The sequence below is a fragment of the Mandrillus leucophaeus genome, unplaced genomic scaffold, assembly GCF_000951045.1.
Source record: "Mandrillus leucophaeus isolate KB7577 unplaced genomic scaffold, Mleu.le_1.0 Scaffold212, whole genome shotgun sequence".
In the NCBI taxonomy this organism is placed as follows: domain Eukaryota; kingdom Metazoa; phylum Chordata; class Mammalia; order Primates; family Cercopithecidae; genus Mandrillus; species Mandrillus leucophaeus.
In genome coordinates this window covers 20,776-36,823 of record NW_012102166.1, presented here as the reverse complement: position 1 = coordinate 36,823, position 16,048 = coordinate 20,776, and the positions used below count along the sequence as shown (strand labels likewise).

The following is a 16,048-nucleotide window of genomic DNA, read 5'->3' as shown; positions in this document are numbered from 1 at the left end:
CCATTCACAGTCTTTTATGGCCATTCTTTTTCATGTCCCAAAATGTAGGCTGCAGCCACACCAGACTACTATCCATTTCCTAAGCAGGCAGTGATTAAGCATCCATCCATGAGCTCCATCCTCATGATACCCCTAAATAGAGTCAGGTGTGATCAGTGACTGAATACAGTGACAGATGACAAGTACAGTAATTAGTCACTGATGCAGGAATCTGAGCAAATTTATTCTAGCGAGGTCCAGGGTAATTACTTTGTCTTTAATGAGTTACTCCAGAATCTAGATTCCTCTGGGATGCAGGGTCCCTGAGGCTCAGGGATGGGTAGAAGGGGAAATGTGAGAAGGAGTGGTCCAGACACAGGGGACGACTACAGAGACTGTTACTTTATGTGTCGTAATGGATAAAAGGGAGCAGGATCTCAGGTCAGGACGCTGGAGTTACTGTCAGATGTTGGGTGAGTTGGGCAGAAGGGTGAATGAGCTGATTCTTGGTGTCCTTCCAGCCTGAGGGTCTTGATTTCCCAGGTGTATGATGTTCTGCAGGATATTTTTTCAGTCATAATAACTTTTCTCTTTTCTACGTCTTTGCCTCTCATGACTTTCCAACATTCTAGAAGTATTTTAACTGATGTTTTCCAGTTACAGTCGTTGGTAATGATAGTACTTACACATATTCCTTATTGTGCAATATATCCTCACAAGATCCTATCATTTTGGTATAATGACAGCTCTGTGTGGTGTGCTTTAATGCAGTCATTCTCAAGCCTTGTTTTGTTTTAAAATTATCTGTGAAGCTTTACAGATAATTTTATGGTTCTCCAGAAGTCAGAACCATAAGCATAGTCTGTCTATCTATCTGTCTGTCTGTCTGTCTGTCTGTCTATCTATCTATCTATCTATCAATCATCTATCCATCTGGCATCTATCATCTATCTATCTATCTATCTATCTATCTATCTATCTATCTATCTATCTAATCTATATATCATCTCTAATCTATCTCTCTACCTGTATCTGTCTATCTATGTATCTATCTATCTATGTATCTATCTATCTATCTATCTATCTATCTATCATCTATCCATCTGGCATCTATCATCATCTATCTACATCTACCTCTCTCTCTCTCTAATCTGTCTCTCTACCTCTATCTAACTATTATCTATCTATCATCTATTATCTATCTATCTATCTATCTATCTATCTATCTATCTATCTATCTATCTATCTGTCATCTGTTACCTATCATCATCTACTTATCTCTATGTATCTATCCATCTATTTATCTATCATGTATCTATCATTATCTCTCTCTCTACATCTATCTGTCTATCTATCTATCTATCTATCTATCTACCTACCTACCTACCTACCTATCTGTATCTATCAAGACACACACACACACACACACACAGAGAGAGACAGAGAGAGAGAGAGAGAGATTCTTTTAAGAAATTGGCTCACAAGATTGTGAGCATGGATAAGTCTGAAATCCACAGGGCAGGTAAGTAGGCTGGAGACCCAGGGAAGAGTTGAAGTTACAGTCTTGAGTCTGAGCAGTCTGAAGGCATAATTCTTTCTTCTTCAGGAGACTGTGGTCTTTTCTCTTAAGGCCTTCAACTAATTCTATGAGGCTTATCACGTAACGGGGGAGTCTGCTTTACTCAAAGTCTACTGATTTACACGTCAATCATATTACAGAATACCCTTACCACAACATCTAGAACTGGCGTTTGACCAAAACTTGGTACCAGAGCCTAGCCAAGTGATAGACTGGATAAAGAAAGTGTGGCACATATACACCATGGAATACTATGCAGCCATAAAAAAGAATGAGTTAATGTCCTTTGCAGGGACATGGGTGAAGCTGGAAACCATCATTCTCAGAAAACTAACACAGGAACAGAAAACCAAACAACCTCATGTTCTCACTCATAAGTGGGAGTTGAACAGTGAGAACACATGGACACAGGGAGGGGAACAAGACACACCAGGGCCTGTCGGGGGGTGGGGGCCAAAGGGAGGGAGACCACTGGGACAAATACCTAATCCACGTGGGGCTTAAAACCTAGATGTCGTGTTGATGGGTGCAGCAAACCACCATGGCCCATGTATACCTATGTAACAAATCTGCAAGTTCTGCACATGCATCCCGGAACTTAAAGTAAAATAAAAAAAATAAAGATTAACCATCACATGGGATATGGACACCTGAGGATGAACTCAAAGGAGGGCTTGAGGTTAGAAATTATCCTTCTTCTTTCTGTTTGTCCCCAAATTTATAAAATTATTATCATATTTGTTTTTCCCACACCAATTTCCATGATGTAGATTTGAGCACCAGAATGTTTGGTTTGGGTCATTTGTATTTGTGAAAAGAGTAGAATATCTGAGATACCCTAATATTTTTCCCAGGCACAAAATTACATTGGTGAAGTCAGCAACAGAGTGTCAAAATGTAGTGTTAAATTGGTAAAGGTAATGAGTTCTTATTCCAGGAGGATTTAGCAGAAGTAGTTATTCTAATGGTTATTTGCTGCTTTTTAAGTTGGAGGAATGCACATTCCAGCCTGAGAAACAGCCAACAACTATTTAGAAAACATCTGCATTATCCAGGCACCACACCAAGTGCCGTGACTGCCCTGCCACGGTTATGACATGGCCTTTCATGCATAGCATTTACAGTCTGGTAAGGAAGTCAGCTATCAACAGGTGACCAAAGGCATGGAGTGCTACCGGATGAGTATGAGATGCTGCGGAAACGTAGAAGCAGGTCTCACCTGGTTTACAGAGACACAGGGAAGGTTTAGCTGAGCAACTTACATGTAATAGACCTGAAGGATAAGTGAAAATGAGCCGGATGAAGATGGGGCATAGGGGGGATAGGTGCTAGGTAGGAGGAACAGCAAGTATGAAAGGCTGGAGGCAGGAAATTATGACTTGTAAGTCCAGCATTGCTGAAAAGAGGATGCAAGAGTCGTTGTGGGGCCAGATGAGGCTGTGGAGGCAGGTGTGGGTCAGGTAATGAAACCTCCTTTGTGCTCTTGAAAGGAATTTTGCCTTTATCTTAAGAACAATGATAATCCATGAAATATTTAATCAGGAGAGAGGGATGATCAGATTTTCATCTCAGAATGCCACAGTATAAATGAAGATTGTTGGAAGAGAAGGTTTTTGAAGCGCAGGGGCAGGAAGATGAATTGAGAAGCAGTTTCAATAGTCCAGGTAAGATTTCCACCTGGTCTAGGGCAGTGGTAGTTGGGATAAGGAGTGGATGAATTAGAAAGAGGATGAAGTGCAGAATCTATAGGACTTGCTAGATTGGATGTTGACTGTGAGAGAAAAGAATTAATGAAATCAAACCTCAGGCCTCTGACTTGAGCCTGGAATCCATTCACTAAACATGAGAGAGTGGAGGAGGATGGAGTTAGAAGAGGAACAGGGTGAGATCAGAATTGCATTTAGGATCTGTTGAGCCGAAGATGCCTGTGATCCATGCAAGAGATGATAATTATTGAGACTCAGGATACCAAGTTCTGTATACTAGAGAATGCTACATCTGAACACCTGAGTTTTTTGTTTGTTGTTTTTTTTTTGACAGAGTCTTACTCTGTCACCCAGGTTGGAGTGCAATGGCACAAACTTAGCTCACTGCAACCTCCACCTCCCAGGTTGAAGCAATTCTCCTGCCTCAGCCTCCTGAGTAGCTGAATTACAAGTGCCCACCACCACACCAGGCTAATTTTTGTATTTTTAGTAGAGACGAAATTTCACCATGTTGGCCAGGCTGGTCTTGAACTCCTGGCCTCAGGTGATCCACGTGCCTCGGCCTCCGAAAGTGCTGAGATTACAGGTGTGAGCTACTGCGTCCAGTCTATACTTGAGTTTTAAATGGCAATTAAAGCCATTGGAGTAGATGTGTTTTTATTGGGCATTATGCAGAATTATAAAAAAAATGAAGTTTGGAAAACTCCCTGAGGAATATCAACATGTAAGATACTGACAGAGGAGGAGCCAACTACAGTTACTGGCCAGGCAGGTAAGAGAGAAACCAACACATTTTATGTTTCAGAAGTAAATAGATGAGTATTTTAGAAAGGATGGAATATTGTTACATGTTAAAGATAAATGAAGAGAAAAAAGATAAAGTTAAATAAGTCATTTCTGATTATAGCGTTTCTTATTATAGATATTCGTGGTATAGAGATGATAATTATTTTAATGTCAGTTCAATAAAGAATTTTTGCAAAACACCAAACAGACCAAGTGTCACACAAATATCTCCATTTTAAAATTCAGATTTTTAAAGGACACTATTATATTCTCTTAAAGATACTGGAGACAGAGCATGATGGGACGAAATCAAACCAGCATCTCAGAGTTCCTGCTCCTGGGCCTGCCCATCCAGCCAGAGCAGCAAAACCTGTTCTATGCCCTGTTCTTGGCTATGTATCTTACCATCCTCCTGGGGAACCTCCTCATCATTGTCCTCATTCGACTGGACTCCCATCTCCACACGCCTATGTATTTGTTTCTCAGCAACTTGTCCTTCTCTGACCTCTGCTTCTCTTCCGTGACCATTCCCAAGTTGTTACAGAACATGCAGAACCAAGGCCCATCCATCCCCTATGCGGACTGCCTGACCCAAATGTACTTCTTCCTGTTTTTTGGAGACCTGGAGAGCTTCCTCCTTGTGGCCATGGCCTATGACCGCTATGTGGCCATCTGCTTCCCCCTGCGCTACACCGCCATCATGAGCCCCATGCTCTGTCTCGCCCTGGTGGCGCTGTCCTGGGTGCTGACCACCTTCCATGCCATGTTACACACTTTACTCATGGCCAGGTTGTGTTTTTGTGCAGACAATGTGATCCCCCACTTTTTCTGTGATATGTCTGCTCTGCTGAAGCTGGCCTGCTCTGACACTCGAGTCAATGAATTGGTGATATTTATCATGGGAGGGCTGATTCTTGTCATCCCATTCCTACTCATCCTTGGGTCCTATGCATGGATTATCTCCTCCATCCTCAAGGTCCCTTCGTCTAAGGGTGTCTGCAAGGCGTTCTCTACTTGTGGCTCCCACCTCTCTGTGGTGTCACTGTTCTATGGGACCATTATTGGTCTCTACTTCTGCCCATCAGCTAATAGTTCTACTCTAAAGGAGACTGTCATGGCTGTGATGTACACTGTGGTGACCCCCATGCTGAACCCCTTCATCTACAGCCTGAGGAACAGAGACATGAAGGGAGCCCTGGGCAGAATCATTCATCAAAAGAAAACTTTCTTATCTCTCTGATGATAACACTTGGAGCTATTACATAGTTTATCCAGTAAAATATTGACATTAATATTGGAATATTATTCTAGATTATTTCCTCACCATAAATACTTTTGTTGAAATGGCATCTCGCATAATGTTTCAATATGTAGTGGAGATGAAGTATAGCTGAGTAGCTGAACTAGGGAAGGGGGTCTTGGTGACCTGGCTAAGACTTCCTGTTTGTCTTCCCAAGGTGATCCTGGAAAAACATAGTTTAAGAATGATTGTTTTAGATGGTCTTCGTGCCCCACATTCTTAAATTATCACAGGATTTTGTTATGTTACTCAGAGTTTTGCTTTGACTGTAGAATCATTTTAATTTATTTTTTTTTAAATTTAAAAATTTTTTATTTATTTTTATTTTCTATTTCAGACAGGGTCTCACTCTGTTGCCCAGGCTGGAGTGCAGTGGCACAATCATGGCTCACTGTAGCCTCAACCTTCCGGACTCAAGGGATTCTCCTGCTTCAGCCTCCCAAGTAGCTAGGACTACAAGCATGCACCACTATACCCAGCTAATTTTTAAGATTTTTTTTTTTTTTGTAGAGATGAGGTCTCCCTGTGTTTCTCAGGCTGGTCTTGAATTCCTGGCCTCAAGTGACCCTCCTGCCTTGGCTGTTCAAAGTGCTGGGATTACAGGCATGAGGCTCCATGCCTGGCTTGTGGAATTATTTATTTATTTATTTATTATTTATTTATTTATTTATGAGACTGAGTCTTGCTCTGTCACCCAGGCTAGGCTACAATGGCACGATCTTGGCTCACTGCAACCTCCGCCTCCTGGGTTCAAGTGATCCTCCTGTCTCAGCCTCCCAAGTAGCTGGGATTACAGGCATGTGCCACCACGTCCGGCTAATTTTGTATTTTTAGTAGAGACGGGGTTTCACCATGTTGGCCAGGCTGGTCTCGAACTCCTGACCACAAGTGATCCGCCCATCTCAGCCTCCCAAAGTGCTAGGATTACAGGTGTGAGTCACCGCACCCAGGCTTTTTCAAGTTTTTTTCCTGGTTAACACTAAAGCTGAACATCTTCTTATATTGTTTATTCTTTATGAATTTTCTGTTAATATTCTTTGCACACTTTTATTCAGGTGTGTTTTATTTTTATTAGATTATAGGAGCTCTTTGTATATTTTAAATTTCAATCTTGTGTTTATTAGATGTGTTATAGCCTGTTCCTTCTTTTTCAAATTTCCGTTATCTTTTGTCCCAAAAAACTTTCCTATTTCTATCTGGTCAAATATGTCAACCTTTTTATAGAGCTTCTGCGTTTTGCATAAATTATAAATATTATTTTATATTAGAGTATTTTATAGATTGTAATTTAAGTTTAGCTTTTTAAACCATCTAAAATATAATTTTACTTGTACTGCAAAATTTTCATTTAATATTTTCCCATGTCAATTTCCCCGGTAGTATATCCTTTCTCCCATTGATTTTCTTAATCACAAAACAAATCCTCACATACACAGGACTATTTTTAATGTTCTTTTCACTCAATTGATCTTTTTTGTCAATTCCTGTTCCTGAATAAATAGATACTGTTTTAATTATTGCCTTTTTCAAGTATGTATTGATACTTGGTAGACAAACAACCAATTTATGGTTCCTATTTTTCAAATATTTCTTATAAATTTTACCTATTTTGTCTTTCAAGAGAACTCGAGAATAAACTTGTCCACCTCCACAAAAATAATTCCATTGGGAATTTTGTTTGGATTGCACTGAATGTATTTGAGTAGACATTATTCAAATTACACTCATAATTATGTTATGTTATATTCATATAACTGTGGCAATTCCTCAAGGATCTAGAACCAGAAATACCATTTGACCCAGCAATCCCATTATTGGGTATATACCCAAAGGATTATAAATCTTTTTAAAACTCTTATCTCTACTTGTGGTGTGAGTAAGTTTCCAACATTGGTCAATTTGTATTCTTTTTTATTATTATTATTATTTTAAAAAATGAGTCTTGCTCTGTCACCCAGGCTGGAGTGCAATGGCATCATCTTGGCTCACTGCAACCTCCGCCTCCCGGGCTCAACATATAAAATATGTTATGACATATGTTACAAGGCAAGGGTATTATGCATTGCCTTACCCTAAAACAATCTTTTTATCTCTTTTTATTTTTATTTTTATTTTTTGAGACAGAGTCTCGCTCTGTCACCCAGGCTGGAGCGCAGTGGCGTGATCTCAGCTCACTGCAACCTCTGCCTCCTGGGTTCAAGCGATTCTCCTGCCTCAGCCTCCCGAGTAGCTGGGACCACAGATGCTGCCCCCACGCCCGGCTAATTTTTTGTATTTTTAGTAGAGACGGGGTTTCACCATGTTAGCCAGGATGGTCTCGATCTCCTGACCTCGTGATCCGCCCGCCTTGGCCTCCCAGAGTGCTGGGATTACAGGCGTGAGCCACCACGCCCAGCTTATCTCCTTTATTATAGCAGTGAATTTTGGTCTCTGTAGTGCCGTTGGCCTTAAATTCAACTTTGTTATTAAAAGATAAAGTATGCTATCTGCATTTATTACCATAAGACATATTTTTCTTTATTATTGTTAAATAAAAATTTACATACCATTTTTAATATTATGACTTTTAATTTCTTGAGTTTTTAATTTTGACTAATTCCTTGGTTGGTTAGAGTGCATCAAGTTTACTAATTTTCTATAAGTTAATTTTAAGGCTGAGGCAGGAGAATTGCTTGAACCCAGGAGGCAGAGATTGCAGTGAGCCGAGATTGCACCATTGCACTCCAGCCTGGGAACAGAGCAAGACTCTGTCTCCAAAAAAACAAAAAACCAAAAAAACTTTTACTGCAACATAAGAAAGAGGTAAACAGTAATTAGACACCTATCAATTTTCCTCCAAAACAAAACAAAACAAAACAAAAATGTAAACAGAACAATAACTCTGCCTATACTCATACAGCTTCTCCAATCATGTTAGAAGGATCTCACATTCAATGATCAAGAAATTTTAAAATAGCAGTCATTACTTTTATTTTAAGAAAAAGTTCCCTTTCTCCCCTCCCACCCCAAGTAGTTAACATGAAATAATAGTCTTCCTTACACATGAATTTTATACTTATTTTTGAAGTGGCAACAATTAACAATAATTTGGCATTTCTGTCTAGAGTTGCTACCTTTTTTTTTTTAAATTTCACAAAGCCATTATCCAGTGTTGCCATGAAACAGAGACTGTAAATTCTAGATAGCTGAGATTCTTTCTGAAACCAATGTTAAGTCAAGGAAATATAAAGCAGAGCATTACACTACGTTTCTGGGTCTGGTACTAAAAAGACTGAAACCTAGGAAAAATTACCTCCTGTTTTATAGAAGAAATAAAGACCTGCAAAACCTGATGTTTGGTTGTATAATATTTTATACCCTGTATGGAGTTGTGGCATCTGCTAACTGAAGAGACATGCAATGTATTTATCCCTGCCCGATATCCTACATCTGTCCTTCCCCACCCTCAAGAATCTGCCTCCTTATACCAAGTATTGTGGATACGAGCCAACTTATCCCAGACAATCCAGTGGACAAGTGAGTGTAACAGACTGGTGTGAAGTGTGAGATGCAGAAAAGTCCCTTTCAGTCTTCATCAAAGTTCTACTGTAGAAGAAAACTGGCCGCCAAACTCTCATTCTTCTCACAAGCAAAATATGCTTGTACCACAAATCCTTCAGGAAATCCTAACGCCCTTAACCTTTCTCTAGCTTCTTTTTCCCGAGGCATTATCTGAATGTAGTTCACGTGACTCTGGCAGGTTCTGCAATTTCTCCGCTGCCACTGCCACCACTTCCTCCTGGAACATTGACTTCTTTGTTTTCAATGAAAGGAATTTTAATTTTTAAATTCTTTATTATTTTAATTTTTCCTTAAGGTATTGGGGTACAGGTGGTACTTGGTTACATGAGTAAGTTCTTCAGTGGTGATTTGTGAGATTTTGGTGCACTCATCACCCGAGCAGTATATACTGCACCTTATTTGTAGTCTTTTATCCCTCACCCCCCCCCAACCTCCCCGAGTCCCCAAATTCCATAGTATCATTCTTAAGCCTTTGCGTCCTCATAGGTTAGCTCCTACTTATGAGTGAGAACATATGATGTTTGGTTTTCCATTCCTGAGTTATTTCCCTTAGAATAATTGCCTCCAATCTCATCCAGTCACTGCAAATACTAATTCATTCCTTTTTACGGCTGTGCAAAATTCCACGATTTTGCAATTGTGAATTGTGCTGCTATAAACATGCGCGTGCAAGTATCTTTTTTGAATAATGACTTCTTTTCCTCTGGGTAAGATACCTAGGAGTGGGATTGCTGGATCAAATGGTAGATCTACTTTTAGTTCTTGAAGGAATCTCCACACTGTTTTCCATAGCAGCTGTACTAGTTTACATTACCACCAGCAGTGTAGAAGTGAACACCAGCTTCTTGAACTGGTTCATTTAACATCTGAATACAATGCTTCTGCTGTTGGCTAATTTTTGTATTTTTTTTTAGTAGAGATGGGGTTTCACCATGTTGGTCAGGCTGGTCTCGAACTCCTGACCTCAAGTGATCTGCCGGCCTCAGCCTCCCAAAGTGCTGAACACCAGCTTCTTGAACTGATTCGTTTAACATCTGAATAAAATGCTCCTGGTGTTGGCTAATTTTTGTATTTATTTTTAGTAGAGATGGGGGTTTCACCATAATGACCAGGCTGGTCTCGAACTCCTGACCTCAAGTGATCTGCCGGCCTCAGCCTCCCAAAGTGCTGAACACCAGCTTCTTGAACTGGTTCCTTTAACATCCAAATACAATGCTCCTGGTGTTGGCTACTTTGCTGCAGTAACTGAGGATTTTCTGGACCTATCTGTTGTACTCATGCCAGAGGCAGGGAAGGATTCTGTTGAATAATTTTTCTCATCTGTTGAAACTGAGGCTGATTCTGTAAAAATTCCAGGAGGTGTCCTGAAACTGAGGATGATTCTGTAAAAATTCCAGGGGGATGTAGTCGTAGCTGTCATAGTTGCTGCAACTGCAGTCACTGATAAAGACTGAGAAATCCCAGTACTAGCTGCTTGAGGGGGGTCAACCATAGTCTGACTTTCTCCATCTTCAGGGATTCTCCACTGCTCTGTCAGGGTTGTTGAGTGTGGCTCTCAGGGCTGCAATTACTTGCTCTCCTTCATAGCCCATTGACATGATGGCAGTTACCATATTCTAAGACTGACCTGTCACAGGTGCACATGTCGCATCTTCAGAAGGGTTTGATGAGAAGAATCTTCCGAAGTCCCGTCAGTGGATGTTGGGCTAGCGGCCACTGGCCTCTCTGCTGGCTTTTCTGCAGTTTTCTCTTGTTTAGTTGCATTAGCAGGTGCAGGTTCAGAAGATGCTGTCGCTGATGCTGGAGTGATGGGCGCAGGTGTGGAACTGGGAACCAAAGCAGGGACAGGGTGGAACCTCAGCCACAGTTGTTACTGTGGAGGAGTTAATGCACAGTGGAGAAATAATGCACAGTCGAGGAAGTGGTGCACAGTGGGGGAAGTGGTGCACGGCGGCGGAAATACTGCACGGCGGCGGGGCAAGTACTGCACAGCAGAGGAAGTAGTGCACAGCACAGGAAGTAGTGCACAGCATAGCGGAGGAAGTAGCGCACAGTGGAGGAAGTAGCGCACAGTGGAGGAAGTAGCGCACAGTGGAGGAGGTAGTGCATGGCGGAGGAATAATGCACAACAGATGAAGTAGTCCATGGCAGGGGAAGTAATGCACGGCGGAGGGAGTAGTGCACAGCAGGGAAAGTACTGCACAGTGAAGGAAGTGGTGCACAACGTAGGAAGTAGTGCACAGCAGGGGAAGTAATGCACAGCCGGGGAAGTAGTGCACGGCTGAGGGAGTAGTGCACAGCAGGAAAAGTACTGCACAGCGAAGGAAGTGGTGCACAGCGTAGGAAGTAGTGCACAGCAGGGGAAGTAATGCACAGCAGGAAAAGTAGTGCACAGCGGAGGAAGTAGTGCACAGTGGGGGAAGTAATGCACAGCAGGGGAAGTAGTGCATGGCTGAGGGAGTAGTGCACAGCAGGGAAAGTACTGCACAGCGGAGGAAGTGGTGCACAGCGTAGGAAGTAGTGCACAGCAGGGGAAGTAATGCACAGCAGGAAAAGTAGTGCACAGCGGAGGAAGTAGTGCACAGTGGGGGAAGTAATGCACAGCAGGGGAAGTAGTGCACGGCTGAGGGAGTAGTGCACAGCAGGGAAAGTACTGCACAGCGAAGGAAGTGGTGCACAACAGGGGAAGTAATGCACAGCAGGAAAAGTAGTGCACAGCGGAGGAAGTAGTGCACAGCGGAAGAAGTAAGTAATGCATAGCGGTGGCAGGTGTAGATTGGTGAGTTTTAGCTGGTGCTGGTGTTGACACTGCTTTGGGTTTTGTCACCATAACCATCACAAGGTTTTTTGCATCAATTTTATATTCTCTGAGAGCAGTATCATCACTGAGCATTGTGCCTGCCTAAATTAATTTTGACCTGCTACAGGAAAGGCATCTTTCCCTTTTTCAGATTCAGTCTTCTCGTTCAGTGCTTTCACTGTCTCCTCTCCTTGGGGATGTCTATCCAGAAGGTTCACTGCTGGAGGGTCTTCAGGGTGACCTGCCTAGTGCTGCTGCCAGCTTGGCTGTGGGGCTGCTGGGTGGGGTCTGGGGCCCAGTGGGGCCTCGGGGTCACCCACACTTCTCGTGTTCTTCGAAGGAAGGCAGTGGGGGTGGGGGCTTGTCACATTCACTCAGCCCAGTGGCCTCTTCTCCAGCCAGGGCCTAGGCCACACCATCTATTTTTGTTTTCTGGATTGGAGGGTCGTCTAGCATTTCTGGGGGAAACGGGCCATTTGTTTTCTAGGCCTCTCCTTTGCTTGTGTTGTGTGAGAGCCAATTACCCTGATTAATTTTTCCTCAATCTGATTCACATTGGCTTCATATGATCCAGAAATTTCTCAAAACTTGGCATGCTAATGGCACTAGTTTCTTTTCTTTTCTTTTTGAGACGAAAGTCTGTTTTTCCTGCTCTGTTGTCCAGGCTGGAGTGCAATGGCACAATCTCGGCTCACTGCAACCTCCACCTCCTGGGTTCAAATGATTCTCATGCCTCAGCCTCCCAAGTAGCTGGGATTACAGACACCCACTACCATGCCCAGCTAATTTTTGTATTTTTAGTAGAGATGGGTTTTTGCCATGTTGGCCAAGCTGGTCTCGAACTCCTGACCTCAGGTGACCTGCCCACCTTGGCCTCCCAAAGTGCTGGGAGCCACCACTACAGGCGTGAGCCACCAGCTTACTAGTTTCCATTTTTCAGCCCTGCTACTCCCTTTAAAATGTTTACATTTCATTTTAACTGGATACAGAATAGGCCATGGAGAAGTTGTGCCTTAGATCTGCTGGACATCTGTGCTGGGTAACGCAGTAGCCACATGCGGCTGTTGAGCACTTGAAAGAGGCTAGTTCAAACGGAGATATTCTGTGAGTATAAAAACATACTGGATATTGAAGATAGCAAGAAAAACAGAGGTATACTATAGCATTAATAATTTTAAATAGTGGTTATTTGTTGAAATGATATTTTTGATATATTGGCTTAAAAACGTTATTTTTAAAAAATTATTTTAAATTTCAATAGTTTTTGAGATATAGGTGTTTTTTGGTTACATGGATAGGTTCTTTAGTGATTTCTGAGATTTTGGTGCACCTGTCACCCAAGCAGTGTACATGGTACCCAATATGTAGTTTTTTCATCCCTCACCCTGTTGGAAATGAAAGCCTGGAGTCACAAAGAACATGAGCACTTGAACAAAGGATTTCTCAGCAAGGCAATTTTACTTCTGCAGAAGGGTGCTGCTTGCAAGCCAGATTGCCACGAGAGCACGCCAGACAAAAGAAAGCAGGGATTCTTATACCTGATGCACTGGGTCCCTACTGCTATGTCCTATCTGGAGGACATTGGCTGGAGCTGGACCGCACAATCTAGACTGATCCTGATTGGCTAAAAACGCAAGACTTTCCTAAATAGGTAAAGGTGCACAATGGGGAACAAGGAAAGGAAGGGGGGTTGCTTATGGAAAGCTAGGATGACAATAACATTTCCAAATAAGGAAGATGCATAGGCTGCAAGCTGGAACATGTCTGGGCATGTCCGGGCAATGTCTAGGCAGACTGGTGACTAGAACAAACAATTTAGGTCCTGGTTAAAGTACAAGGACATAGGATATACTCATTTCCTTACTATTTTCAACAGCTATCTGGGGTACAACAAAATGTCATTAGTAAAATAAAAGATTCATTGGTATGTAACATAAAAAGCAAGCAAGGAAAACTTGAAGGGAGTTTTAAGAGGAACTACTATTTTTAATACTTACTGTTCTTTACAAAGAGAAACTAGGAACTTTTTATTCCTAACAACCCCCATCCCATCCTTTGCCCTGGAGTCCCCAGAGTCCATTATTAATCTTATGTCTTTGCATCCTCATGGCTTAGCTCCCACTTATAAGTGAGAACATACAATATTTGTTTTTCCATTCCTGAGTTGCTTCACTTAGAATAATGGCCTCCAGCTCCAGCCAAGTTTCTGTGGCCATTATTTCATTCTGTTCTATGGCTGAGTAATATTCCGTGGTGTATTTATACCACATAAAGTTATTAACATTCATTTCACCTGCTTCTAAAAAGGAAAAAGCCATTTAATGTTTTCAGAGATGGTGTCTTGCTACGTTGCCAAGGTTGGAGTTCAGTGGCTATTCACACACCTGATCATAGCACGCTGTAGCTTTGAACTCTTGGGCTCAAGCAATCGTCTTGCCTCAGTCTTCTGAGCAGCTGGGACTACAGGTGTGTGCCTGGCTCCTTCTAACTTTTAAAATGTGTTTATTGAAAATTTAAAATTACTTATGTGACTCACATTTGTGACTTACATTTTATTACTAGTGGACAATGCTGCTTTTAACATCCTCCATTTTGATTACTTCCAAAATTATTTTTTCTGATGCATTTATTTTGTTTTTCAAATTGAGAGATAAAATTGTATGTATTGATCATGCACAACATGATACTTTAAAGCATGTATACGCTGCAGAATGACCAAATCTAGCTAATTAACATATACATTACCTCACATAGTTATCTTTTTTGTGGTGAGAACACATCTACTCTCAGTATTTTTCAAGAATACAATATATTGTTAACTACAGTCACCATGTTGTGATAAATCTTTTAAATTTATTCCTCCTAGATAGAAGGAATACTATCTGAAATTTTGCACCCTTTGACCAACATCTCACCAACTCCACCCCCATCAAAATTTTTTCATAGTTTAAAATTTTCACTATTACGTGTGATGTTGACTCTTTAAGATAATTTTTAAATTATATATTTTGGGAAATTCTCAGAAAAATGCCCTTCTTAGGGCCTGAGACATCCAATTTTAGCATTGTGGTTTAGTCAGAATTGACCAACTAGTGTGCTGAAGCGAGGACACCACTGTCTCTAAACCTCTTCCAAGAAATAGGCTTCATATTTATGAGGTAGAAGACTGTGAAGTAATTGCAAATCCCTGTTCAAAGTCTCTTTGGTTTAGAAATAATGCTGGCTTGGCCAGATGCAGTGGCTCACGCCTGTAATCCCAGCACTTTGGGAGGCCGAGGCAGGTGGATAACAAGGTCAAGAGATCGAGACCATCCTGACCAACATGGTGAAACCCTGTCTCTACTAAAAATACAAAAATTAGCTGGGTGTGGTGGCGCATGCCTGTAATCCCAGCTACTCAGCAGGCTGAGGCAGGAGAATCACTTGAATCCGGGAAGCCGAGGTTGCAGTGAGCCGAGATCATGCCATTGCACTCCAGCCTGGGCAACAGAGTAAGACTCCATCTCAAAAAAAAAAAAAAAGAAAGAAAAAGAAAAAAGAATTAATACTTCTTGCTGATTCATCCTATCAGTGTCCTAATCAAGATAAAAGGAAAGGCTGTTTAGATGTCCCTATGACCTGTCCTGAGTGAAGCTGTTAAAAATAGAACAGGCCAGGTGTGGTGGCTCATGCCTGTAATTCCAGCAATTTGGGAGGCCAAGGCGGGTGGATCACCTGAGGCCAGGAGTTCGAGACCAGCCTGGCCAACATGGTGAAACCCTGTCTCTACTAAATATATAAAAATTAACCCAATGTGGTGGTACACGCCTGTAATTTCAGCTACTCATGAGGCTGAGACAGAAGAATCGCTTGAACCTGAGAGGCGGAGGTTGCAGTGAGCTGAGATTGCGTCATTGCACTCCAGCCTGGGCGACAGAACAAGACCCTGTCTCTAAATAAATAAATAAATAAATAGGAGAACAACCTGTTCCATTGCCAGCAGTCATTCCGTGCTGCTAGCAGAGACTTAGATGGTAGGTCCAGGGCAAGCAACCCACTGCTGAGTTCAGAGGCACGGGAGCTGTTTGATGCGTTGAAGAATCCTGGCTGGGAGCAGTGTACATTATACCTGGTATTATAGTTGATAAAGAATAAAGGGAGAGCAAAATCTTTTAATAGGATTGCCTAGGGGTCTTAGAATTTCCATTTTATTGCCGTTTAGAGAATTAAAGAATGTTCTCATCCAGAGAGAGCATAAGGGACGGGGGTTGCTTATGGAAAGCTAGGATGACAATAACATTTCCAAATAAGGAAGATGCATAGGCTGCAAGCTGGAACATGTCTGGGCATGTCCGGGC

General features: G+C 41.8%; 1 protein-coding gene and 1 pseudogene across 1 annotated transcript; one reads left to right on the top strand and one right to left on the bottom strand.

The window, feature by feature from the left end:
• The first annotated feature begins 4,345 nt into the window (after positions 1-4,345).
• LOC105539939 (olfactory receptor 1E1) lies at positions 4,346-5,657 on the top strand. Its single transcript, XM_011980394.1, has one exon. The coding sequence runs from the start codon at positions 4,346-4,348 to the stop codon at positions 5,288-5,290; it is 945 nt and encodes a 314-aa protein (XP_011835784.1). The 3' UTR covers positions 5,291-5,657.
• A 3,257-nt stretch (positions 5,658-8,914) lies between these two features.
• On the bottom strand, positions 8,915-11,949 carry LOC105539938 (annotated as a pseudogene).
• Between the last annotated feature and the right edge of the window lie 4,099 nt (positions 11,950-16,048).

Excerpts from the sequence above, each read along its gene's own strand:
- LOC105539939 (XM_011980394.1), top strand. The coding sequence starts at position 4,346 with ATGATGGGACGAAATCAAACCAGCATCTCAGAGTTCCTGCTCCTGGGC.